General features: G+C 39.6%; 1 protein-coding gene across 6 annotated transcripts in view; it reads right to left on the bottom strand.

Moving 5' to 3' along the window:
• Positions 1-26,767, bottom strand: part of ATP8A1 (ATPase phospholipid transporting 8A1) — a 233,177-nt gene that overhangs the window by 184,451 nt on the left and 21,959 nt on the right. For 4 of the 6 annotated variants that reach the window (XM_045056434.1, XM_045056433.1, XM_019829563.3 and 1 more), the window contains exons 2-6: positions 26,133-26,250; positions 13,752-13,866; positions 12,415-12,514; positions 11,153-11,251; positions 3,683-3,728 (exon numbers count right to left, since the gene is read on the bottom strand). In XM_045056434.1, coding sequence (XP_044912369.1) covers positions 3,683-3,728; positions 11,153-11,251; positions 12,415-12,514; positions 13,752-13,866; positions 26,133-26,196 — 424 coding nt within the window. In that variant the 5' untranslated portion in view covers positions 26,197-26,250. Of the gene's footprint in view, positions 1-3,682; positions 3,729-11,152; positions 11,252-12,414; positions 12,515-13,751; positions 13,867-26,132; positions 26,251-26,767 lie in introns of those variants that run through there. The other 2 variants (XM_023253151.2, XM_019829566.3) reach the window with 2 other exon arrangements.

Genomic DNA, 26,767 nt, shown 5'->3' with positions numbered 1-26,767 from the left:
CTCAACCACTATAATAAATTCATACAGAGACTGTCTTCAATTTACGTATCATAATGATAATAACAAATTTATATTCTACAAATTCCTGCCAAGCTAAATTTGGCAAAACCACCCAGATTAGGGAAAACTATGAGAGACTGCTTCCAGTGTGTGTATATGTGTGTGTGTGTGTGTGTGTGTGTGTGTGTGTGTGTGTGTACACATGGAATGAGGTATATCAAATACCGTGAGTTCAAATACAGAGGAAGAAATCAGAGAAAATGAAGGTAAGTTTAGATGCAAAGAAAACCAGGGCATTCTGAATGCCCTGCTCTGGAGCAGTGCTCTGGAGCTCTGGGTAATGGAAGTGATAAGTGGACCCAGTACTGTGTTCACAGGAGGCAAAGCAGAGTAAAATGATGATATGATGGCTTCAACAGACAAGGTGCAGAGGCAGCAAGAGCTTCTGTCACATTAGCATTTTATCAGTGCCTGCAGAACAGTCTGGGACACAGTGTTTTGAAAACACTGCTCTTCATCTTGCTTACAGCCCAGATAATGAATTTCTAAGGCGGCTCCTTTCATTTCTAGTCTCTTCTTGCTTTTTGTCTATACGCAAGTCTATAGATGGAGAGTGGTTCATTCATCCATACAGGCAGGCCCCTGAGCTAAGAGACATGGGGAACAGAAAGATGAGTAAAAGGGCCGACCTACCTAGTACACACAAACCATCACATAACAAAAACACGGGAAGCAATCACAATTTATTGGGAGGAGCGAACCACAAAACTCAAAGACTCACTCATCCTCCCTGGACTTCTGGCCATCAATTTACACTGCTCTCCCTCAGCAACCAGGACCTCAGAGACCAATATGCAATTTTGCACTGGCCAGCCCGCTGAACCATTTACCTAAGCAACTTCTCTATCTCTAGGACAAGAAATGCTTTGTTCCCATAAGTACTGATGATAGACGCCAAATGTAAAGTTTATGAAGTCATGCATTAGGTCCTAAATCCGTAATTTAATCCCTGCTTGGAATCATTAGTTCATGAAAATTAAGCATCAGACAATCTCCAGTTAAATGGTTGAAAATGTTGTAAATGAAATTATGAATTTATATTTCTGAAGTCATTAGGGAATGACAGAGATAAAAGTCACTCTCGAGTGTTTCAATGTAAAAGGAAGAGACAAAATATTTATTTCTGTAAGAATATATGATTAATATTTGAATCTGACAGAATGGTGTCCTCTTAAATATTACATAGTCTTGATAAACATTTATAAAATGAAAATTTAAGTTAAATACTTCAAATGTTTGTCAAAAATTAATTATCTTTCAAATATACCCCCCTTCCCACTCCTACACCCATTCTTGCTTCCAATTCAGGAAGGCAAATTGAATTTCATTCTGGTCTAATGACAACAGATTGCTTTTATATCAAGCAATTTGAGTTATCTGACAGCAAACAGTATCCTACTCAAACATTTCTGTTACCTCCTATTAACTAACTACAATACAAAAAGACAACCAACATTCAGCTAGGCAAAGAGGAAAAAAAGAAAAGTCTATTCCCTCAGAAAATAAATTCAAGTATCAAACTAAGAGCCATAGTTTCTTGGAAATAGAATTTTCAAGTTTTCTGCTGACTTGAAGTGGTTTTTATAGCTACTAAGCTCTAATATTTTATTTTTGACATGAGTTTTATGTCACTACAGAAGCTTTCTCTTCTTCATTTTTAGCCAGAGAGCTAATCTTGTTAATCCAGGATAAATTGATGAACCAAGAAAGAATATTTTCTCTAAATAGGAGAGAAAAGTGAGTATTTCCGGCAGTAGGTAGTACCTGGAAAATTGGAAAACCCATCAGTACAAGGTGTGGTAGCCTACAATCATCTTAGCTATGATGGCTGCTCTTCAATCATACAATGTTGACTTCTTGGGCCAGTGCTTGAAAATAAATAACTGCTAGTCCCTGAAGATAGCCCTTTGCTACAAGATACGCTATGTATTGGAAAAAAAAAAAAAACAGTTACATATTTTTGGTTCAAAAGATGCTGCTGAATATTCTAAGCAACATGGCAATAGGCGCAAATGTATTTTCGCACATTGTCCAAAATACCAGAACCTGTAACGTGTGGATTTTTTTTCCCCTTTCAATTCCTAATGGTTGTCTCTTCACACCCAAATTCCTGGAGTACTTTGTCCCCAGGCTTCTAATAGCTTCCTATTCCATTCCACTCTGTTCTTTCAACTTTAATCTGGATGGTCATCCTGTCTCTTTTCCACTTGTAAACCTTCAATAGCTACTCAGTATACTCAAGAAAAGTTGGAATCTCCTTGGCTTGGCATTCAGGCCCTGGAAAATTTGACCCTGACCCTATTTTTTAATCATGTGTTTGCTTCCCTTTGATATGAATCTCCTTTCTTCATCTGGCAATCTGGTAACAGTTCAACAAAGCAATCCAGCAGCCTTTTTCATCTCTGTTCAGGATAACCTCTCTTCCCTCTTTCCCAACACACATGTAATATCTTCCCCATTTGGATGCCTCTGCTCATCCAAAGTGTTCCCCAAAATTCAAGATCTATCTCAAATTACCCCACAATTTCCTTCCCTTCTCTCGGACCCATATAGTATTTGACATAGGAACCATTATTTGCCACAAAAATCTACAGAGACATTGAGATCATGTATGCCCAAACTTTCATTTTCCACACAAGATCATATTTTACCCTTGGGCTTTTATATAGTTCCCATCTTATGCTTTTTCATATGTCCCATAATAAATATTATAAGCTCAGTAAATATTTTGTAAACGTATTAGAGGATACTTTAATTAATGTACCTTTCACAAATGTATCAAAAATCAGCAGATAATCCCTTTAGTGAAAGGTAAAAGCAGATGATCCCTTTGGAAGAAAAGCAGGTTGTTTGGCAGAGTCCCATAAAAATCACAGCAGTATAAAAATACTGTTTTTAATCACCAGCTGATTTGGGCACACATGACTGATCCTCATCACATTAGGAAACTTCAGAGAGAAATGAGATTCTCAGATGGGGCAAGCTCAGGGATGGGTAAGGTGTCTATTTCACGTGATCCTGGGTATTTTTTTAAGAATATAAGAGCATTATGGTCTATTTACTTGTGTGAGAGGTCATTTTGATTCTTGCTCTGTCAAAATGAGACCCACAACAAAAAAGCCAGGTCAAAATGCCATGTACTTCCCAGAAGCTGGCCGGGTTTTTGTTTTATTTATTTCTGGAGCATATATCATCTGTGTGTACAGTATAACACAAAGTGTTTCCAACATGCCTTTTAACAAGTAGCTTCACATCTGATTATTTTCTATAAATCTTACCTAGAGTAACATCTATTGATCACTAACAAAATATAGACATTTTGCAGCATTTAAACACAACTGATTTCATGGACAGTACTCGGGAATGCATTGCTATGAGGCACTTACGCATATTAAAAATGTTTTCAAAAGTATTACTACTGTAAATCACTCTAATGTGAATTTAAGTATTATGCTAATAAATACTACAAAAAAAAAAAAAAAAGAGTCTCCCCTGGAACAAAAACTTAAGAGATACAAGGTATTTAGGTATTTTCAATTGAATTACATTTCATTGATGTGATCTATATATATTACCAGAGTGTATTTGACAGATAAGAGAAATTAAAATGTAAAATTCCTACCTTGTGTCTGTTTCTTGTTCACTGCATTATCAGCTTTATGTCGTTTCTAAAGTTTAAAAGCAAAAAACAAAAACTGTGAAAAAGTGGATGAGATGAATAAAACAAAGTAGCATCTTTATACAAAAAATATTTCTTTTAATTTATGTTTCTCAAGGCTTTTATCCTTTTATACCCATATCAATTTTATAAGCATGCTGGGGTGTGCCGATAAGAAGAATCAGAGGGTATGTGGGAATTTTAAAATTGAAAACACAATCCATAGAATGTTCATACAGTATTCCTCTTCTGGGAGCACAGAGTAGGGTCCTCAGAAGCATCCTACATTATTACACAGGTAAGACTAAAATTTTAATGTACTAGAAAAGGCTGATTTAGCCTTTTACTTAAATAATTCACTTAAAAAAGACAACTGCCCAAGAGAATTATCTGTAATAACTACCGTTTAATAATGGTACTGAAGTATTCTCAGCTTCTTATGAAATTCCTTATCTAATTAGGCCAAGTACATCTTCCATAATTTAATGGCATGCTGATGTCTGCCAATGACTAGAACCAAACACATATACCATTTTCATAAAGCTGCTTCTATCAACTGCTTCTGAATGGTCCCTTCTCCCCATTATAAACCATTTAATCACAGGATCCTATTCTCCTTCCTCTTAAAAGCATCAAAAAAAAAAAAAAAAAGGTAAACAGCTGTGTTAGCTTAAGTCTAAGTGGGTGAGTTTGAAGAGTCACATAAGCCAAGGTTTTGGAGCAGAGAGTAAAAGAAACTAAAGGTCAGAGGAAAGGTGAGAATTTGAGTGGCCAAGGGAAGCTATCTTGTCTATGGTTCAACTAGAGGCTTTTCATAGCTTCTGTCTAAACTTACAGCATTAAGTGTAACACATCAGCCTCGGTTGACATTGCAGGAAAGTGTTGAATTTAACTAACTCTGAGCTCAAAGATTCTATCATATAAAGCTCAAGGTCAGATTTAGCTGCATATACATGACTTTAAGGTGGGTTGGAATGCACATAAAACAACTGAGTTCCTAATTTTTTCATTTGAGAAGAAATACAGTTTTTAGAATCACAGTACACAAATGACAATACTCTCCAAGAGAAAAGGCCAGAGTTGTGGATTAGCCCTCCTCCCAAACACAGCAATATTAAGGAGGGATGACATAATAGCAGGCAGTGTGAACTCAGTTCAGCCAAACAATCAGCCACTGAACTGTACAAAGTGCAAACAGGGCATTCAAAATGCCTCTGTGGAAGGCTTGTAGAAGATAATTCTTGCCATATCCATATGTAGGAACACACTACAATTCTTTCTCAGAACAAAACACTCACTAACAAAACTGGAATAATGTAGACTTTCATTAGGCAAATTACTGCTTCTAAAAGTAAGCTTATGATTTACCAGCAAATGTTCTTAAATGAATTTTTTTTTAACGTTTATTTATTTTTGAAACAGAGAGAGACAGAGCATGAACGGGGGAGGGGCAGAGAGAGAGGGAGACACAGAACCGGAAGCAGGCTCCAGGCTCCGAGACATCAGCCCAGAGCCTGACTCGGGGCTCGAACTCACGGACCGTGAAATCGTGACCTGAGCTGAAGTCAGACGCTTAACCGACTGAGCCACCCAGGCGCCCCTTAAATGAATTTTTAAAGTTTGTTTAAATTTGTAGCATTAGGGGCGCCTGGGTGGCTCAGTCAGTTGAGCGGCCGACTTTGGCTCAGGTCAGGATCTCGCTGTTCCTGAGTTCAAGCCCCGCGTCAGGCTCTGTGCTGACAGCTCAGAGCCTGGAGCTTGCTTTGGTTTCTGTGTCTCCCTCTCTCCACCTCCAACCTCCCTCAAAAATAAGTAAACATTAAAAAAAATTCAAATTTGTAGAATCAGTAGAGAATATTTTACAATTGATAAAACTCTAAAATACTCTTGTTAACAATGATCTTAAGAAAATTAGAAGGTAACCCAAAATAAATTTTGGTTCAAAATAATGGTCCAAAGCAAATTTAGATATTTGAATGAAGTACAAATACTTCCAAAACAATGCATATCTATTACAGACAATGGTTAGACTTCCAACTGGAGGAGACAAATAAAAGCTAATTAATGAAACATTCCACTTAAACAGGAAATTTAATCTTAGTGAAACCTAAGGAGATCCTAAACATTACTTTCCATCTACAGAGAATTCTTGTACAGGAGCAGCCCTTTCCTCAGCCTTCCCTCCACAGAAAAATTAGGTTGCTTGCAAGAAACAATTGTGTTGAGTATACATAAGGATCCAGCCAGACAGGCAGGTTCTAACCTTAGTACTGTAAAAAGATCATATCTCTAATTCCAAATAGGTCATTATTCCTTCTAAAATGAACAGTTCAAAGAATATTAATGCAGTTACTCTGTGAGTTCAAATAACTCCACTGTCCTATAACGAGAATTCACTTAATGTCACTGAGGGCTCGTGAACTATTTAATATTATCAATATTTAGTTGACAGTGCACCAATAAACTACTGTGTAAATAGTGCCATGAACTTCAGGATACTTAAGTACGTAATGTTGACCACACCCTCCTGGGAGCTGTCTCCTGCTTCCTAAGCATTTATCACATCATTGTCCAGGTGTTCCATCTGTAGCTTGGCCCCTTCTTTGTCTCTTCTCTTGTTACTCAGTGATGGAATTGTTCAAGGCTTATACCCGGCCCTCTTCGCTTCTTATTCTATACTCTCTCCCTGGCTCAGCTCATCCATACCTGCAGTTTCTTTTTTTTTTTTTTTTTTTTTTTTTTTTAAATTTTTTTTTCAACGTTTTTTTATTTATTTTTGGGACAGAGAGAGACAGAGCATGAATGGGGGAGGGGCAGAGAGAGAGGGAGACACAGAATTGGAAGCAGGCTCCAGGCTCCGAGCCATCAGCCCAGAGCCTGACGCGGGGCTCGAACTCACGGACCGCGAGATCGTGACCTGGCTGAAGTCGGACACTTAACCGACTGCGCCACCCAGGCGCCCCCATACCTGCAGTTTCAATTATAATTGACACATACATATTTACCAGCCAACACTCTCACTGGAGCTCCAGATGGTTATATCCAGTTGCCTCCTTGACATCTCCCTCTGGCAGTCTCAGGGGCCTTGAACTATGTCCAAAAAGCAATCTAGGACTTTAAGACGTGGTCCTTGTTTCAGACATGGAACCAGATACCATCTACTTGCACAAACCAGGAACTTGAGAGTTAACCTTAGCATTTTCTTCTCCTTCTCACTTCCATCCAATCTATTTCTTATTCATTCAATAATGTTTACAAAACAATATGAGCCAGGCCCTGTTACTGAGGGTAACATCCCTGAGGATGCAGCAGTGAAAAAGCACAAAACTCTTAGTCTTTATGGAGCTTACATTCTAGTGGTTGGAGAGAAAATATGAACAAAATAAGCATGTTGGATGGTGATAAGTCTTGTCAATTCTACTCCTAAATATATATGGAATTCATTTTTCTGTATTGCTTTATCTACAATACCACTCGGTCTCAGACCTCTTCATTTTTTTATAGCAACTACCAGAATATTATTCTAACTAGTCTACCCAAATCCTCTCTTTCCTTACAATCCATTTTCTATATTTTAGTCAAAAGGATATTTGGATGATGACAATACAGTTAGCATTTATTCATCACCTTACTATAACTAGGCATTGTTCTAAGGACTTCAGTGTATCATTTAATTCTTTTGTTTAAATTTTTTTAAAAATTTTATTTATTTTTGATAGACAGCGAGAGCACAAGTGGGGGAGGGGCAGAGAGAGAAGGAGACACAGAATCCGAAGCAGGCTCCAGGCTCGGAGCTGTCAGCACAGAGCCCGACGCAGGCCTCGAACTCACAAATTGCGAGATCATGACCTGAGCCAAAGTCGGACACTCAACCGACTGAGCCACCCAGGTGCCCCAGTGCATCATTTAATTCTTATGATAGCTGATAGCCGGTGTGGTTACTTGATTGTCTGTCTCCTCTACTGGGCTGCAAGTTCCATCATGGCTACTTTTATTCACTAACACATTCCCAGTAGTTGGTCTCTGAATATTGTAGACTTTAAAAAAGCATCTGTTTTATAATGAATAAAGTTGATCAGAGCTTAAGTTAACAAGTGTATAGCAAAGAAGACATGTTTTCTGTGGTGAATATCATCATTTAGCAACCAACCTTGACCCTTATCATAAGAGTTGACATTTGACACGATGCTTTTTTTTTTTTTTAAATGAAAAGTTCTCCACTAATTTCAGAATATTTTCAAGTAGGTATTTATGTCATTTGCTACCTGCACATTAAAAACAGGAAACTGCATTTTGTTGAGCTAGGCAAAGCATCAGGTGTTAAAATGCACTGGGTGCATAAGTCTTAGGTGTCTCACCTGGAGGGAATTGTTTTACTGTAAGTGTTCAATATAAAAGAAGGTTTACTGTAATGTAAGCTGTGTTTTACTCACTGATGAAAGAGTGGTAGACATTACTGGTCTTCACCACTATCTAGTTCTCCTCTATTTTCATGGACACTGAGATTAACCTCCTTTTTGTTTTGTCACTAGTTCTGGTATCAGACTGTAAGCAGATGTGATGTGCTTTATTTTTGGGCCCAAAACTTCTGGACCTCCATTTTCTCTCCCTCTGCTCTGGTGACCACCAACGTTCCACACAGTAGACCCTTGATTCGGCTGCATCCCTGAATGACTACACAGTGCGTCCTGCCCTCCCTTCCTCCCAGAAAACATACCTGCAGTGTCTTTGAGTATGTGAAAAGAAACTTAGGTTTAAGCCACTGATATTTGGGACATGATTACTACTGCAACAAAAGTTCAGCACATTCTATACGTAACCTAGTAAATTCTTGGCACCTAAGTACTGCTTCATACATTTCATTGAAGGAATGGACAAATATATGTATTCATTGCAATTCCGATAAAGATACATTACTGATAAAGATACTCCTTGGGCAATCATCTAAACCATTTGATTTTTTTTTTCCCCTAGGGAGTACTTTTTCAAACTTTCTATCACCTTACAAGTTGACATAAATGTCTTATTAAACCATTCTTAAGGACTTATTTTACTCAGTTTGTTTTTGTTTTGTTTTTTTTTTTTCAGTTTATTTACCTTGAGAGAGAGAGAGAGAGAGAGAGCGCGAGCACACATGCACGCGCCCACAAGCAAGGCAGGGGCAGAGAAGGAGGGAGAGAAAGAATCCCAAGCAAGCTCCATGCTGGCAGCACAGAGCCCAATGCAGGGCTCGAACTCACAAACCAGGAGATCATGACCTGAGCCCAAATCAAGACTCAGATGCTTAACCAACTGGGCCACCCAGGTGCCCCTATTTTACTCAATTTCTTAACAATGATTTTATTGGAAAAGCACTCCACGTAATACTATTTCTCCCCACAAGTATTATTATATCCTCCAGGAATTGCCTGGCAAACTGCTTTCTGATAGTACACAATTATTACATTGTGCCAACAAGAGTTCTATTTAAAAGAAAAACACCTTTTGGATAATATTTTATTCACCTTTTAATCACATTTATACGTTTCCACAGAGAGGGGTTCTAAAAACCATAGCTAGAGAACTTAGAGGTTTGTTAGAAGGAAAAGAAGAAAGATAGGCAGCTTACAGCAGGGATGATAATGCAGGGCTGTGGAGCCAAACTGCCTTCTTTTGAATTCTGACAGCCCCAGTTATTAACTGGATGACCCTGAGCAAGTGATCTTGCTCCTCTGTGCCTCCTCTCCCTCATCCATAAAATGGGGGCAATATCAATAATCCTTTAAAGAGTTGCTGTAAGACTTAATAAATGTAAAGGATATCGAACCAACACATGGATCCCAGAAGCTCAATAAATGTGATCGATCCTACTGTTGGTGACTTGCTACAATATAGAAGAGCACTGGATGAGACAGAGCTCTGATCCCAACTGCGTTCTTGGACAGGCTCATGACCTCCCTAAACCCCAGTTTCCTTACCTTTAAAACGGGATTAATATCCAACTTTTAAAAGTACTGAAGAAATGAAATGGGAAAAACATGTACAAAAACAACAGCACAATGTCTAGTAAATAACCTATGCTTAATCAAAATTATGTCAAAGAGAGAAAAGGGAGTACATAAAGCAAAGAAAGTGACAAATTATAGTAAAGACCAATCCTTATGGACTGCCAAATCCAAGTACAATTTAAAGGATTTAAAGGTAAGTCTGTGTGGAACAATATAGGTAAAAAGAGAGTCCCTGACATTTTCAGTTTGTGGTCCCCTTCAAGCATGTTATTTCCAGGGAAGAGGATAGTGATGTTTTACAGACATGCAAACAGACAACCTCTGTCTGTACTCCTAGACACTTGGAGGTTTTTGAGACTGATGCTTCAAATGGACATTTGACCCATTTCAAATGAGTCTAGTGAAGCTATGGCTCATGCGTTCGTATGAGTTCCCAATTTGATTCTCTACAGAAATAATATTAATGTTTGTGCAACTTTAAATTGGAGCTTCCCAGAGAATGTCTCAGCCTTTCCTCACCTTACCATCTGACTTGCCTAAGGTCTGACAGAAAGTCATTTCAGATTGGCCAAGTATTTAAAGAGCATAGGAAAAAATACATTCGCTTCCTCAACTGAGGTAGTTAAAATGACGGTAAAACAGAGGAAAAAAGAAAAGTCTGAATTTACTTTGGGGAACTTATTTTATAAAAGGGAAATGGACTTCCTCTTTTCTCAGCTACTACAGAATAATAATAAAAATAGCATATATGTTGGTACTTTCTTTTAAGAAAATAAAAGGAAACTTAGAACTACTAATGATGAAAAGGAATCAAAAGTATTTAATAAAGTAAAAACCATGCATATAAATTAAAAATACATGAAAAGCCCTTTACATTTAGATAATTTGGAGGGTACCATGTTTAACTTGAAATAAAGTTCAAATTGAAAATTGGGCATGATTGAAATTAATGTTCAAATATAGTTTTCTCTCCAAGCCAATTATTACATTTAATTTCTTGGGGCACATGGGTGGCTCAGTCGGTTAAATGTCCAACTTAGGCTCAGGTCATGAGCTCGCAGTTCGTGAGTTCAATCCCTGCATTGGGCTCTGTGCTGACAGCTCAGAGCCTGGAGCCTGCTTCGGATTCTGTGTCTCCCTCTCTCTCTGCCCCTTCCCTGCTCATACTCTTTCTGTTTCTCAAAAATAAATAAACATTAAAAAAATGTTTTTAATGCATTTCTTTTATTACTAAACTACAAACATGGAGAACACTCTAACAAGTGTTCTGTAACAGTAAAACTGTAGAAACTAAGAGGAATGAGCTCCAGAATATATTCTACATATTTTTAAGTTGAATGAGCATTTTAAATAGCCTCTGCCAAGAATTAAACCGGAAGAAAAATGTATAATAATATGTATATAAAATAACCATCACATTTGTTTATGAAAAAAATCAAATACTTACAATATCTTCTATTATCTCTTTGATAGCTGCCACAGCTAAGATAAATAAGAGAGGAACCAGTGTTGTGTAGCGACCTGTTGGTGATACATCAGGTATTTGCTATTTGGGGGGGGAAAAAAAAAAGAAATCCAGTGAGAACTAGCAAGTTTATAACATATTTAAAAACAACCACGTCCTAGTGCCTCTTAAAATATGCTTCAGTGATTTTACTCTCACGGCAGACTAACACTGGGTGAGGCAATTGGCTCGTATCTAGTAAGTGGCTGGAAGAACATGATAGCTCGCTTCATGGCAAGCTGTTGTATGTAGGGGAGTTAAATTAATACCATACCATCTTTAAAACTGATATTTTAAAAACACACTGAACCACATGGGAAAATAGCCACGCATTGTTGTATGGTTAAAGCAGAATGTAAAACATATGTATTATACGATCTTCTTTTTGTAGGCTAAGTGAATAAATAATATTTAGGGTTGGGAGGGGCAGGGGGAAAGATGGCCAGGAGAAAATACACCCCAAATTTCAGGGTAGTTGTCTCTGAGTGGTGGAAAAATAATAGTTTTAATTTTTTTACGCTTTGTTGTGTTTTCTTATTATTTTTACAATGAATGTATGCTTTTTAATACAATGAAACTTGTTTTCCCTGAATTACTACTTAATTACAAAAGGAAATGTTTAAAAAAAATTTTTTTTAATGTTTATTTATTTTTGAGACAGAGAGACAGAGCATGAACGGGGGAGGGTCAGAAAGAGAGGGAGACACAGAATCTGAAAAAGGCTCCAGGCTCCGAGCTGTCGGCACAGAGCCCGATGCAGGGCTCGAACTCATGGACCGTGAGATCATGACCTGAGCCAAAGTCGGAGGCTCAACTGACTGAGCCACTCAGGCACCCCAAAAAGAAATGTTTTAAAATGGTAATTCTTATATTCTAAGGTTCAGAACTATTACTGTTACTAAAATAAATTAATATTTAATTACTATTTGAAGAAAAACTTCCCTCCCTCTTTACCATCAAATTTCCTCCCCGCCATATTGAATGTATAGAATGCTAAAAATAAGCTGACAAAAATGAATCAAAAGGCTTGAAGAAGTAGTGGAATTCTGATATTGCCTGCAGCAGGAGTTGGAAATGTCCACCCCAGCCAGCTTGTCTCTCTGTGTTTTAGATGCACTTCAGGAGATGGGTCATGGGCTTAACAAAAACATTTATTAATATCTGAACATTTGACTTTGAACTAAAGTTTTATGACATGACTTTACCTGCAGCAGTGCAATAAAGAGAAAAAATGAGTTAGCAGCTCTTCTGAACTGAGAGTAGAGAAATCTTGGAAGGAAGGTGATTATGTTGTATTTCGCAGTGCTGGAAAACAAAATGAAAGGTAGCATAAAAAATTAATCCATAATTAGCACCCACATTTACAAAATTCTATTACCATCAGATAAAAAATGAGATGGACAGCTGCCCTCTATTTCAACTTGGGAGAATACTGTAAATGGTCATTAACCTAGATGAAAGTAAATGAAAAGACTTATCTAATTAAGTAGTAAGAGTTTAATTTTCTGCATAATCTCTTTTGTTCTCTTTGGCCGATCATCCTTTTTAACATACTAGGAGTAGCTTACAAAGAAAAGCAACTTTAGTTAGGAGAGTATATAATACACTAATAAAAAATAAAATCTTAACCAAAAAATCAGGAATTTGAGCAAGGCCAGAAACTTTTTCTTTTAATATTACTTATTTTTGAGAGAGAGACAGACAGAGACAGAGTGTGAGTGGGAGAGGAGCAGAGAGAGAGGGAGACACAGAATCCAAAGCAGGTTCCAGGCTCGGAGCTGTCAGCATAGAGCCCACTGTGGGGCTCGAATTCATGAGCCTTGAGATCGTGACCTGAGCCAAAGTCGGACACTTAACCGACTGAGCCACACAGGCGTCCCTGTAATTATTAATATTAAATGGTTATTTCTCAAATCCAGGAATTTGGCCACTGGAGAAACACTGGGCTCGTGAGAGGGGTAACGGGGCACTCACTCCATCCAGAGGCCACTCAGTGAACAGTGTTTACAACAGTGACAATTTTTATGCTGTTGTTGGAAGGCAAATGTACCAGTGCAGGAACGCAACAGCCCTCCATTCCTCAGCACCATACTCAATCTTACACTATCAAAAGCCAGAATTTAAAGACTATTTAACCAAAAGGAGTTCTTGGTGAGGGACTGCAAAGGCCTCTTACCAAATCTTAAATTTTGTTAGCCAAATAACTGACTAACAATAACCACTCCTTCTTGTAACAGCTTTACGACAAAGGCATTTACCCATGAGCAGCTTTCGCCATACAGACACTATACATAGATTTGGTACAGTTGGTAGGGTATGGCTGTTTACCTGCTTCCAGCTTCCAGATTCTCATTAATATCTCCTTATTGACTAGAGGATGAAGAAAACAGCAAATCCACACTGCCTCCAGTAAGTTCTCAAATATGAACCGATTTCACCGAAAGCTCTTGGTGAGCAATTTTGTTTCGGCCAGAGAGGAGAGATGGCCTATCAGGTGTCGCTGTGATGGCTGGCCTGAGAAGCCATCTTTGGCAGTTCCTACCTGACTTGGTTATTGCAGAATTTTGTCAGCTGGGGCTGGTTGATGAATATAGTCCGTATTTCCTCCTGGTCAGCCAGTGAAGTCTTCTCTGAAACATCATCTGTCTTCTCATAACCTTGAAGAGAGACAGTCTTTTGATTCAATAAGAAATGTTTCATTTTATCATCCAGACAACAACATACATCATAACTACTTGAGATTCTAAAATTTGTTCAGAGCTATAAGCTTCTCCCTGATTGGTGTTCTTGTTTCCTTCATAATAGAAAAGGAAAATACCCACATGTAATATTTCAATTAAAAGTCAGCATTTAATAGTCATATAAAAACTGACCCACTTTAAAATCTTTGCAAATTTTTACTCATTGTTCCCCCATAAATGTTCAACTTGTTTCCTTCTGTTATGTAAGAATCCATCCAAAAGTAACAAAACATTTTAAACTAGTTGACTTTACAGTTTTAGAGAAGAAGAATAAGACAGAGGTAATTCAAAATATATTTAAAGAACTTAAGTATACATATTTAATACCTCTCTGGGATTTTTTTTTTCTTTTTTGGGTGAAGACAGAAACAAGATAAACATTAAGGTTTATAGAGGCAACCACCATGTTCTGATATGACCACAACTCACTGTAATCATCTTAATCTTTCCACTAACTGCAATTTATGTTCATAATGAGCTTCAAATTTCTTAAGATCATTTCAAGTCATCTCAGGGTCATTCCTTCTTTTTATGTTTCTTTTTTTTTAATGTTTTTTGTTTTTTAGTGTTTATTTTTGAGAGAGAGAGACAGAGTGCGAGCAGGGGAGGGGCAGAAAGAGAGGGAAACACAGAATCTGAAGCAGGCTCCAGGCGCTGAGCTGTCAGCACAGAGCCTGATGCAGGGCTTGAACTCATGGACAGTGAGATCATCATGACCTGAGCTGAAGTCGGATGCTTAACTGACTGAACCACGTAGGCGCCCCTAAAAAAAATTTTTTAATGTTTATTTATTTTTGAGAGGCAGAGTGTGAGTAGGGGAGGGGCGGAGAGAGGAAGATATAGAATCTGAAGCAGGCTCCAGGCTGGCAGCAAAGAGTCCTGATGGCGGGGCTCGAACTCACAAACAGTGAGATCATGACCTGAGCCAAAGTTGTCCATTTAACCGACTGAGCTACCCAGGTGCCCCTGTTTATTTATTTATTTTGAGAGACAGAAAGAGAGATAAAGAGAGACAGAAAAAGAGGGATGGAACAAGTGGGGGAAAGGCAGAGAGAGAGGGGGAGAGAGAGTCCTAAGCAGACTCCATAGTGCAGAGTCCAACTCAGGGCTCAATCTCACAAACCATGAGATCCTGACCTGAGCTGAAATCAAAAGTCAGACACTTAATGGACTGAGCCACCTATGCTCAGGATCATTCTAACAATGCAACAGATTCAAGCAATTTCAACTGGGTAACATCTTATCACAAAGTTGACAACACTTTAAAAATACATACAAATTCTCAGGGTACCGGGATGGCTCAGTCAGTTGAGCATCTGACTTTAGCTCAGGTCATGTTCTCATGGTTCATGAAATTGAGCTCCATGTCGGGCTCTGTGCTGACAGCTCACAACCTGGAGCCTGGTTCAGATTCTGTGTCTCCTTCTCTCTCTGCCCCTCCCCTGCACGTGCTCGCTCACTCGCTCTCTCTCTCTCTCTCTCTCTCAAAAATAAATAAACACTAAAAAAAATACATAGAAGTTCTAAAAGAACATAAAACATTAAACTGCTTCTTTTACCTTCTAGTAAGAATTAACTGAGACTAGATTAAATCAGTCCTTACTCCTTTCCTAGAAAGAGCCACCAACAGTATTCTATTAAAAACCCAGTTTTCTTCTCTTTTTATTCAGGCAATTCCAACTCCTCCTATAAAACCTGCTGACAGGGTTTCTTCTGAAGTACTCTAAGATGCTAAGTCAGTGTTTCTTCTCTGTATTCCCATAGCCCTCTGCACTTCCCAGTCCCCAGCAAAACACCCAAATCAGAAGATTTTGTTACTGCCTGCTTCTGAGTCTGTCTCTCCTTCCCAGAATGGGAACTCCCAGAGGCCACACCCAGAGAGAGGGTGTGTTACTCATCATCCGAACACCAGTACCAACCAACAGCAGGTACTCAATAAATGTTTGCTGAATAAACACCAAATGACAAAGGAGTGGTTATCTGGCCTTTTCTTTCTTTCTTTCTTTTTCTTTTTTTTTTTTTGAGGGCAAGTAAATGCTTCTCCACCCATTGATAAAGAACTAATGGCAGCCAAGTGCTGGTAACAAAATGTATAAGAAAAGCTTGCCTGTGGGGTCTGTTGCTATATGAAACCAGAAAATCACTTAGGCTTTCTACAGAGGTGGGCAACACGAGTATGGGGACGCAGTTGTGTGCAGAGGACGCAACAGAGCTGAAGCATAGACAAAGGGCAAGGTAAAGGCAGCGCGATGTGCTGAAAAAGCACACGGGCAGATCTCGGGAGACCTCTCATGCTGGCGAAGAAGTCTGGAACGCATCCTCTGGTTGGCAGCGAGCCACTGAAAGCTTTCCAAGTAGAGAGGCGCAGAGTGAGGATGGTCACTCTGGAGGCCACATGGCTCCCAAGTGAGTGCTGTCATATCCATTTTACAGTCTGAATGAAGCACACGGGCAGCTTTGCCTCTGCTAGCACGGTTAATAACTCTCTTTCACCGCACCACGTTTTAGATACAGGTTTCCCCCCTGGTTTTATATAATCAAAATTTTATATATGGATTGCTATAGACTGGACATTGGTGTCTCCCCCAGATTCATATGTAGACAGGTAATCCCAAATTGATGGCATTAGGAGGTGGGACCTTTGGCAGGTGATCAGGTCATGAACCCTTGGGGCTCAGGCAGTGGGATGCCCTGCGCAGGTGTGATACTGAAGGAGGGAGGGAGAGCTGCACTGAAAGCAGGGAGCCAGGCACTCCGCCAATGGGAGCTGCCAGTCGCCCTGTCCTGTCTCTTCAGGGCTCCAGGGAGCTCAGCCACCCAAGCTCTTCCATCAGCAGTGATAGAGAGACCCCACAGGCACCTGAAGCCCGTTCCCAGGATGTCGAAAGCCAGGTGTCACAAGTACCACCTAGCATTTGGCCCAGAATCCCTAGTTACTCCTTGCAGGTGGCAGCAAGCCAGCAGTAAGTAGACACAGGGACCTCAGGAACTCTCAGGAATATCTCAGTGCATGTGCCTAGCCTCACAGGTCCTCAGGAATAATCCATGAAGGCATCTGGGAGAAAGGCTGGTATTCTTACTAAACTGGAATGGGAAAGTCTGTAACTGTTATGCTTAGAATCTTCAAGGAACTCTCATCTTACATTATAGAAATAAGCAGGTTAGGTCTGGACATATGGGTAACATATCAATCCCTCAACATCTGATCAATTAACCCACTGGTAGATGACAAGAGTCTAACAGCATCAGGCTAGCACAGCCTGACGCACCCAATCTCACAACAGGGGTAGACGCATCAGTAGAGCCCAAATCTTCAAAGTCTGTTGGGATACCCGGCAATGGGGCTGTGCTTCAAATCTGTTGCTCACAACTAATTCTCTGCCCCTCCACAGAGCTGAGAAGGGTGCTACCAATGTTTAACTCCCCGACTCACCTCTTTCCTGACCATCTCCTTCTCCAAGTTGAAATTGACATTTAATCTGTGAATAGGATTTTTACCATCAAACCTTACAGGCCTAGGAACAGATCTGTCTCTCTTGCAGGCGAGTCTGCTCCTATCATGAGTTGAGCTTACAAAAAAAATAAGAAAGCAAGCTCATTTCCTGCATTTTCAAGTTCTTGGGGGAGCGGGGGTGGGGGGGCATCTCAATATGGTCCCAAGTACAGACACAGAAATTAATGATATTGACACCAGATCCACACTCCTTCAACATATCTTGAATATTCCAGGAAAACCCTAGTCACCCCTGTGTCCTCAGTGTTCACTCAGGCATTTGACATCTGCTAATAGCATCATTACTCTTCCTAAACTAAAAGTGCTACAGGGCGAACCCTGGCAGGCACAGTCACACACAGCACTGTAAGGAACAGACATGAAGCAAATCTCAATGGTGCCTTCTGAACCACATTAGTTTCTTTCAACATTGCACCCTCCAATGTCCGTAATGTCTTAAAACCAATCAGAAGGAAACCAGTCTCCTAAAATAAACTATTCTGCACTAGCTTTTGTGGAAATGAATACGGAGGATACTTTTCCCTATTTATGCAAGAAAAAATAGGCAATGATTCAGTAATTCAGAATTCCAGGTACAGTGAAAATTCTATATGTAGTGTCATATCCTGCTTATTATTTCCCCAGCAGAAAAGCACTTTTGTTTTCCGAATTGTTTTTAACTATTTCAATTAATGCAAAGTTAGTATTTAAATGATAAAATTACTTCACAAACCAGGGATTTTACCAGACTCATTTCTGCATTCTTAGTTATAACAGAACCAAATGCTATTTCTAGACTTCTGAAGGACCAAGAGTTTCAATATAGGGAAGCAAAGAGTCACATACCACTTTTAGCCACTGAATGTGCTACAAGAAGATACTACTTTGTATTACTAAAGAGAGATATAGAAGCAACATCCTCCTGGTGACCATTTCCGCTTTCAGCAATAATTTTCATTACCGAGTAAATAGAAGGTGCTGACGAGTCAGCATTCTAATCATGGCCCTGAAGTGAACAAGCGTTCATCTTCCCCTAACGGCGTTTGATCATTAAACCCACTTGGTGGTTGTGAGGCAAGCTGTGGTTCTTCCACTGAGTACTTATGTGACCCTGTGAAAACCATGTAATCCCTGGGGGTTATTTCTCTCTCCTTGTAAAAATGAGGAAGGTAGGCTAAGGATCTGAAGTTCTTTTTCAGCTCCAAAGTCTTATGAGATTAGTATTTGCCAGGAACCAGGGAGAAAAAAGTCAATACATCATTTGTTCAGAAGAGCAATGAAATTTAAAAACAAAACAAACATTTCCCTACTTCAGCCAGATGATTCACAGCAACAGCTGCCTTACACGGCCCACAGAACTCAGTTACAAAGTCAGACTGTGGTCCGTGTTTGAAAAGGTAAGTAGTGACTATCATCTATTGCCAGCAACTACCTGGCACCCACTTATGACCAGTGACTACTGGGTTAATTAGTATATTCACATATAGTCTTTCTTCCTCTGCCCAGATTCATGGTCACATGCTTGTATGCACACAATATAATGCGACAGAGAAGAAAAATGTCTAACAGATATTAAAGTGAAGAGCTTTGAGTCTTTTTCATACAATTAGAGCTGAAGTATCATCTTTGAAATTTTCTATTTCTCACCACAAATATCATGCCCCAATAAGACTGATCATGTGTTCGTTCATTTGTCCATTCATTCATGCATTCACTCAACATATTTCAGCATAAGTGCCTACTATGTCCCAGCAAAAAGCTTCAGGAACAGCAGAAAATAAGACACAGTCCCTTCTCTCAGGAACTGGCTTTCTAGAGTAGAGCAAGATAAATATAGATCATGGTAAGTGTGATGAAGAAAATAAACCAAGTGATTGACAGAGTGATTGACGGAACCCTCTCTGCTTCAGTTTCATCATCTTATGATGGAGATGATAATAGCGTCTACTTCAAAGGGAGGTCATGAGGCCCCCATGAGCTAATAAATACAGAAAACAATGCCTGGTATATAGTAAAATCTCACTAACTGTTAGCTGTTCTCATTGTTGCTGTTGTTACCACTACCACTACTGTGGCTTTATACTGAGTGGTAAGGGAAGGCCTCCCCAAGGAGAGGCTGAGGAGGGACCTCAACCAGGAATTAAATAAGGGACAGGGTAAACCCAGCTGGGGAAGAGCAGGATGCGGCCTGTGTTTGAAAAGGTAAGTAGTGACTATCATCTATTGCCAGCAACTACCTGGCACCCACTTATGACCCAGCTGGGGAAGAGCTGGGTAAACCCAGCTGGGGAAGAGCCTTAAAGACAAGAATAAGGTTGGCATTTCCAGGTACATAAGGATAAGTAACAGTGAATAGGAAGGCATCAAATAGGGAGAGGCAGGGCCAGATTGGAAAACAGTAAGAAACCTGAATATATATTCTTAATGTGGTAGGAATCCACTGAAAAGTTGTAGGCAGGAAGATTGTTTCGAGGCTACTGGGCCAATTCAGGTAAAAGATGATGGGGCCTGCATGTCATAGCAATGACAGGAGATGAAATGGATGTATACACATTTTTTTTTTGGAGGTGGAGCTGCTCTGACCCTTACAGCCTCTCCAGAGCACACATGACCATCGTACCCCTGTATGATGTCACATATACACACTGTCTGAAGCTAAAACCCAAGATGAGGGAGACATTTAGGATTTTAAATGCAACAAAACTGGGGCGCCTGGGTAGCTCAGTCTGTTGAGCATCCAACTTTGGCTCTGGTCATAATCTCACGGTTCATGAGTTTGAGCCCTGTGTCGGGCTCACTGTGTTAGTGTGGGGCCTGCTTCGGATCCCGTGTCACCCTCTCTCCCTGCCCCTCCTCTGCTTGCACTATCACTCAAACAAACAAAAATAACAAATGCAACAAATGATCAACCCCTTAACAGAATTCTCCATACAAACACTCCTATCCTTAAAAATCATGCATCATTTTCTTTTTACAACATACCAATTGATAATACTGAAACCAACGGTATACTCAAGGAAGGCATTACAGAATCATAACTGGGAACACAGACCATGGAGTGAGAGATACAGTTCAGGTCCATCAGTTATGAACTAGGGTCATCTTTTAAAAAGCTTTTTAAAATATTTATTTATTTATTTATTTATTTATTTATTTATTTATTTATTTATTTATTTATTTATTTTATGGGGAGGGGGGATGCAAGCAGGGAAGGGGCAGGGAGAGACACACATACACACAGAATCTGAAGCAGGCACCAGGCCCTGAGCTGTCAGTACAGAGCCTGATGCGGGGCTTGAACGCCTGACCCACGAGATCATGACCTGAGCCACCAGGTGCCCCGAGCTAGGGTTGTCTTAAGCAAATTACTTAACTCTAGCTGCTGACTTTGTTTCATAGGTTTTTGTGGGGAATAAATGAAATAATGCATGTGTATAAAGTACTTGGGATAGTGCCTAGCTCCTCATGCTCATACAACAATTCTAGCTATTATTTTTATTACTATAATCAGAGAGGCAGACTGTGGGGAAAAGGAATAGACTTTATGGTCAGATCTGTATACAATTTGTACAGAACACCACAAATTATTTTGTGTTCTGAGCCTCAGCTTCCTCATGCATAAAACAGTTATTAAGAGAATTAAATGACATTATGTTAGCACAATGTAGCACAGCCTTGTCACTCATACATTTCCTGTCAGCCCATCCTATATCCAGATATTATAAAATTAATCACCCTTTCAAAATACTTGAAATGAGAAAAACAAGTCTTAAGGACATTAATGTAGGTATTAATATTTAAAAAAAATTTTAATGTTTATTTTTTTTTTAAGAATGAGTGAGAGACAGAGCACAAGTTAAGGAGGGGCAGAGAGAGGGGGAGACACTGAATCCGAAGCAGGCTCCAGGCTCCAAGCTGTCAGCACAGAGCCTGATGCGGGGCTAGAACTCAGGAACCGTGAGATCATGACCTGAGCCGAAGTTGGACGCTTAACCGACTGAGCCACCCAGGCACCCTGGTATTAACATTTTTAAAATTTGTGGATAAATTATAATGAAAATTGTGACCAGTGTCTAAATCTAGACAGCAAAATAATGCATTTTACCCTATGATTTTATAAATTAATATTAAGTAAGTAAATGTTTTCCCCCAAATTGTCATCTGTGTGGGGGGTTATGCAACAGAAAAGCAGGGGTGGGTAGGTAGGAGGGAGAAAAGAACAAAATACAAAATCATTCTGTTGCCTGGTAATATGGTTATAGCACCACTGAGTTTCTGTAGTCTCAAGTTTATTGCAGTTATAAGTAAGGCTAAAACTGGAATCAGAGTTACCTATTACGTTATCTCCTAACATATTCCGGAGAGTCCAATTGTATATCCTTTTGCTCAGTGGCCTCAAATATTAGACATTAAAGAGGTCATGTTAATTGCTCATGGTTTTTGACACAAAATGAGGTCATCAGACAGTCTTGCTTGCAACAGTCATTGGATCTAATAAAAGAATATGAACTGAAAAACTGGCCAGAGACTTTAGAGGCACAACTACAAAACTTAGGTGTAATTAAAGTTAGGGGCTACTTATTGGGAAACCATGAGCATTATCCTTTCCAAAATTTTAGTATGTTTTTATTCTGTGAGAAAAATAACAATTAGAAGTCATCATGTAATAGTAGTTTTGCTTTGTTTTTGGCTCAAGTTTCTGGAACAAAGCAATCTTTGGCTAAATATAATTTACAGGCTTGTATTTATTTTGTTTTTAATGGTATCTTACTATATATATAGTTTATTAGAAACATAGAAGCAGTTACTAGAGGTACAAAAGAGATTTGAAATCCCATATCCTGTGCTGTTGGAGCAGAAGAGCGATTTCAAATGTTCGATTGTGAGCTTGGCAGCAGCTGCTGAGAGAAAGAACAAAGGGAAGAAAAACCACGGCGCTGGGAACAAGGAACGGGGTGCTTTGGAGGTTAAGACTCACACGCTACATTTTCAAAGATGGCATTGAAGAAATCAAACACCTTTAAAAGTATGGAAAGTGGAAATTATTTAGCAATCTGTCTCAAGTTTCTAGATCATGGCTGCAATAGCCAGAAGGGAAATGAAATTTTCAATTGCAGCAATATACCTTCCTGTTGATTTATACCTGACTGCGGATTTAGGCTCAGTGCAGTGGACATCTGCTGCTCATTTCAGCTCAGCATCTGCTTCTCCTGAAAAATCCTTGGTTTTCTTTGGAGAACTCTTCTTGCACAACGGCTGGCAGTCTTTAGGGTCTGCTGCATCAAGTTAGTGTTCCCCTTTTTGACTTAAAGGTGGGCACATGGCCCATGGTCGACTAGAAATGGTCAATGTGCAATCTGGATGTATGGAAAGGTTGAGCACACATAAGACTGATCTGAGCTATCCATCTATTAGTCAAACTGCCTTGGAGCATCCTTGGCTTTCTTATAAAGCTTTTCGTTTGATTCTGGGAACTACTCTTACCTACTTCATGAATATGCTCAGCTTCCATACAATGGAATTTTAGCAGAGGCATTTCAGTCCTCTGCTGGAAGTTTTCTCCCAATGTCCATCTAATGCAGACCACTGACACCATATGTGGCCCAGGCCACCAATCACCAGCTGACTTTCCTGCTCTGCATGGAATAGTGACCTGCAACCATAATGCAACTTCCCTGCCCACAAAATCACCAGGCTGCCTAGAACCTTCCCCAACTGGCCCTACTTGCTAGAGCAGATCTCCTCTGATGTTAACAGCTGTCCTAACCAAGCCCTGAGTCCCGCATGTTCTGGGATAACTATGGGTTCTCACCCTAAAGAATGTGCACTACAGTCAAAAAGCTTTCCACATCCCTCGCTTTCCTAACTTCCCCTCCTTTTTTTTCTCATTCATGCAAATGGTAGCTCATTACCCTCAAGCCCAACTGAGTTACAACAAAATGTTGTAACAAAGGACATCCACTTACTCCAGTGATGTAAAATACGGTTATCTGCTTCAAAAATGGGTTGCTTTCAGTCTTTAAAAAAAGGAGTGAACTCTTTTGTAAGGGTTTTAAATAATTTTCTCAAAATGATGAAGATAAGGGAACTACTTCTAATGGAGAACTGCTCATGGTCAGAGCCAGTGAGTACCATAGCAGGACAATACAGGGAAATTGATTAAAGTACAACCTAGCTCTAAAGCTTTAACACTAATGGAGGTATTCACTCACCCAACAAATAAGCTTGACCCTACTTCTAACTCTATTTCTCCTCTACTTTCCCTGTTTCATATTGATAGTTTTTCCAACCATAAATCTCTCCTACCCTCATGGTCTTGTTAGATGCTACTTAGATGTGAAAGCACCCTCTCTGACCATTCCTCCTTGAAGTATCACCTACAAAAGTTTTGAATATAAAGTGGTCTTTTGATCACTCCAATATTAATCTTTTGACCTATAGTTTAGGTATATTGTGGTAGGGTCCCCTCACTAAGGAATGGAAACAAACAAACAAAACCTTAAGGCAACCTGCCTATACCAGTATGTGACAACACCCCTCATGACCTTGTAACATGAGACCACTTAATCAGACTGCATGTTTGTGTGTTACCATATATGGGAGACAAAGAAATAGAAATTGTATAAAAAAAACTATGCCATGTGGTGTTCGGGGCTCACTTCTTCGGGTACGAACCCAACTGAACAGTGCCGGCATGAATAAAGCGGCTTCCTGGAAAGAAAAGCCTCAGTGTCACAACTCTCTGTGTAAGAATACTGCTACATTACAGCAGCTGAGAATAGATGTTACAGATAAACCGAACTTAGGCACTGAGACAGGACAGGCATAAGGGCACTTGAAAGTAACTGTCTGGTAGGTTACTCTAATATCAGGAAGAAACGAAGAACACATGAGGAAATTTTCTTGCATGTAATAACTGTTCACTAAATTTTCTATTTTAATATCATGCATCCAAAAATTCCCAGTAGTTTACAGTTTTTTTGCCTGTCTTGATACCCACTAATATATTCTTCTATCAGGACCTGTCATACAATAAATGGTAAAGATATTTTTCTTTAAGTGTCTTTGTGGGAACTGATCTAAAAATAAATGAGCGTGAAACCACATAGACAACACTTCTTATCTAGAATAGGAAAAAAAAAATGGCTATTTCCTGAACTCATGCTGAACTGCAGCAAACTCCAAAAGTAGTACTATCAATTCTAAGTGGTGGATGCTAAAATAAGTATTCCTGACATCAGGAAGAAAGGCTTCCCTTAAGCAGTATCACATGAAAATCTAGGGCCTGCCTAGTGTTGAACCTCACACATAGTAAGCACCCAATTTCCTTGGCCGTCAGCCTTGCATGTTAACCTTGGAAAATAATCATCTTGGGCATGCTGAATTGTTAGAAATAATAACGAACATTTTTATTAATGCCAAATCATGCTTAACAGGAAAGGAAGAAGAACAATAAAAGATGGAAGGAATTTAATGATACCTCCTTGAGAACAGCCCATAGATCACTTGGTCAGATAAAAGCAATAAATGGTACGTTCCCGAGAATATATATATATTAGATATAGACTTAAAACTTGGCACAGAAACAGACTGCACTAGCAGTGAGGGGTTTCAACTGCCAGACATCCACCAGGCATCTCCTCGAGGTCTCAATTAGCTAAAAGCACCATTGAGTTGTCTTGCATTCAAATTCATCTCTGAGAAGGTACAGACACAAGATGAGGAATTGCCACCATGGACTGGACTCCATTCAGTGCAAAAGTGATAAAACAGAACTGAAACTGTAGAAAACATAACTGTACCAAAGAGCTTTTGACAGGCAAAAAAGGGGAATACCAGGCTAAACCAGACACGTATGTATTCTAGACTTTGGGAGGACACATTTTAAGTTATCATCGAGACCCAAAAAGGACAGAAGTCTGGAAGGCTGTCTAAAGCAACATGCTGACAGACCGTGGAAGTCCTGACACAGGGGAAAGGGAGGTGTATTCAAAGAGAGCAGTGCCACTGCACCAGTAAGACATAAACAAGATCACGGAAAAGGTTGGAAATTGGCTCACAAGTCCAAGAGCGAATAATAACAGATGCACAGACATCTGAGAACAAAGGAAAAGTGTTTTTAAAAATGTTAGACTGGGGCGACTGGGTGGCTCAGTCCGTTAGGCGTCCGACTTCGGCTCAGGTCACCATCTCAAGGTTTGTGGGTTCAGGTGTCATGCTGGGCTCTGTGCTGACAGCTCAGAGCCTGAAGCCTGCTTCGGATTCGGTGCCTCCCCCTCTCCCTCGGCCCCTCCCCCATGTATTTCTCTCTCTCTCTCTCTCTCAAAAATAAAAATAAACATTAAAAAAAATGTTAGAGACTACTAAATGTTTTCTTGCCTTCCATGTGGAGTACAAGGAATTGCTGGGACAGGTGTGCCGCCAGCAACTGATGATATAATGTTAACAGAAAATAAAAGAAACAACAGCGCTTCTCAACTCCTACTTTTCCTACTTCATTCTCCATCAAGGGTGATCAACTTAAGACTTTCTTAGAAAAGTTGGAACAAACATTAGTTGGAGGAATGAGGCACAAAAGAAGGTAGAGGCTTGCTAAAAAAAGAAAAGCCCGCACCTAGCTGCTCTAAATGAACTCATATCTGACAGCATATCTAGGCCTGCATCTACATACACACACACACTTTCAAACCTGCAGAGCTATGAGAACCTGCAGAATCATTACGTGGATTGTCACTCATCATAGAAGACACCATGGTGAATGCGAGAGGTTACAGAAGTTGAAGGCAAGAAACAGCTGTCCCAGTGCTCTAAACAGAAAAGAAAGAGAATCCTGTACTTTAGAAACTGTTTACGAACATAGTCTACAGAGGTGCTTTTAGAGTTCACAGATTTATATAATGGGAACTACAATTTCTAAAGGTTATGGTAAAAATCTGAAAATAAATTCTCCAGCTAAAAGCATTTCCCTTTAGCATTGAGAATTCAGTTAACATTGAATAGGACTTCACTTTTTAAAAAAAAAAACAAAAACTTTTTAATGTTTGTTTATTTTCGAGAGAGAGACACACACAGAACACATGTGGGGGAGGTGCAGAGATGGAGGGAGACACAGAATTCAAAGCAGGCTCTAGGCTCTGAGCTGTCAGCATAGAGCCCGATGTGGGACTCAAACCCACAAACCACGAGATCATGACCTGAGCTGTAGTTGGGCTCCCAACTGAGTGAGCCACCTAGGCACCTGGATTTCACTCTTTTAAAAGCAGCATTTCTCAGGGCGCCTGGATGGCTCAGTTGGTTAAGCATCTGATTCCTGATTTCGACTCT

The sequence above is a fragment of the Felis catus genome, chromosome B1, assembly GCF_018350175.1.
Source record: "Felis catus isolate Fca126 chromosome B1, F.catus_Fca126_mat1.0, whole genome shotgun sequence".
In the NCBI taxonomy this organism is placed as follows: Eukaryota; Metazoa; Chordata; class Mammalia; order Carnivora; family Felidae; genus Felis; species Felis catus.
Note: the sequence above shows the minus strand (reverse complement) of the source record. Positions and strands in the feature narration are given on the sequence as shown.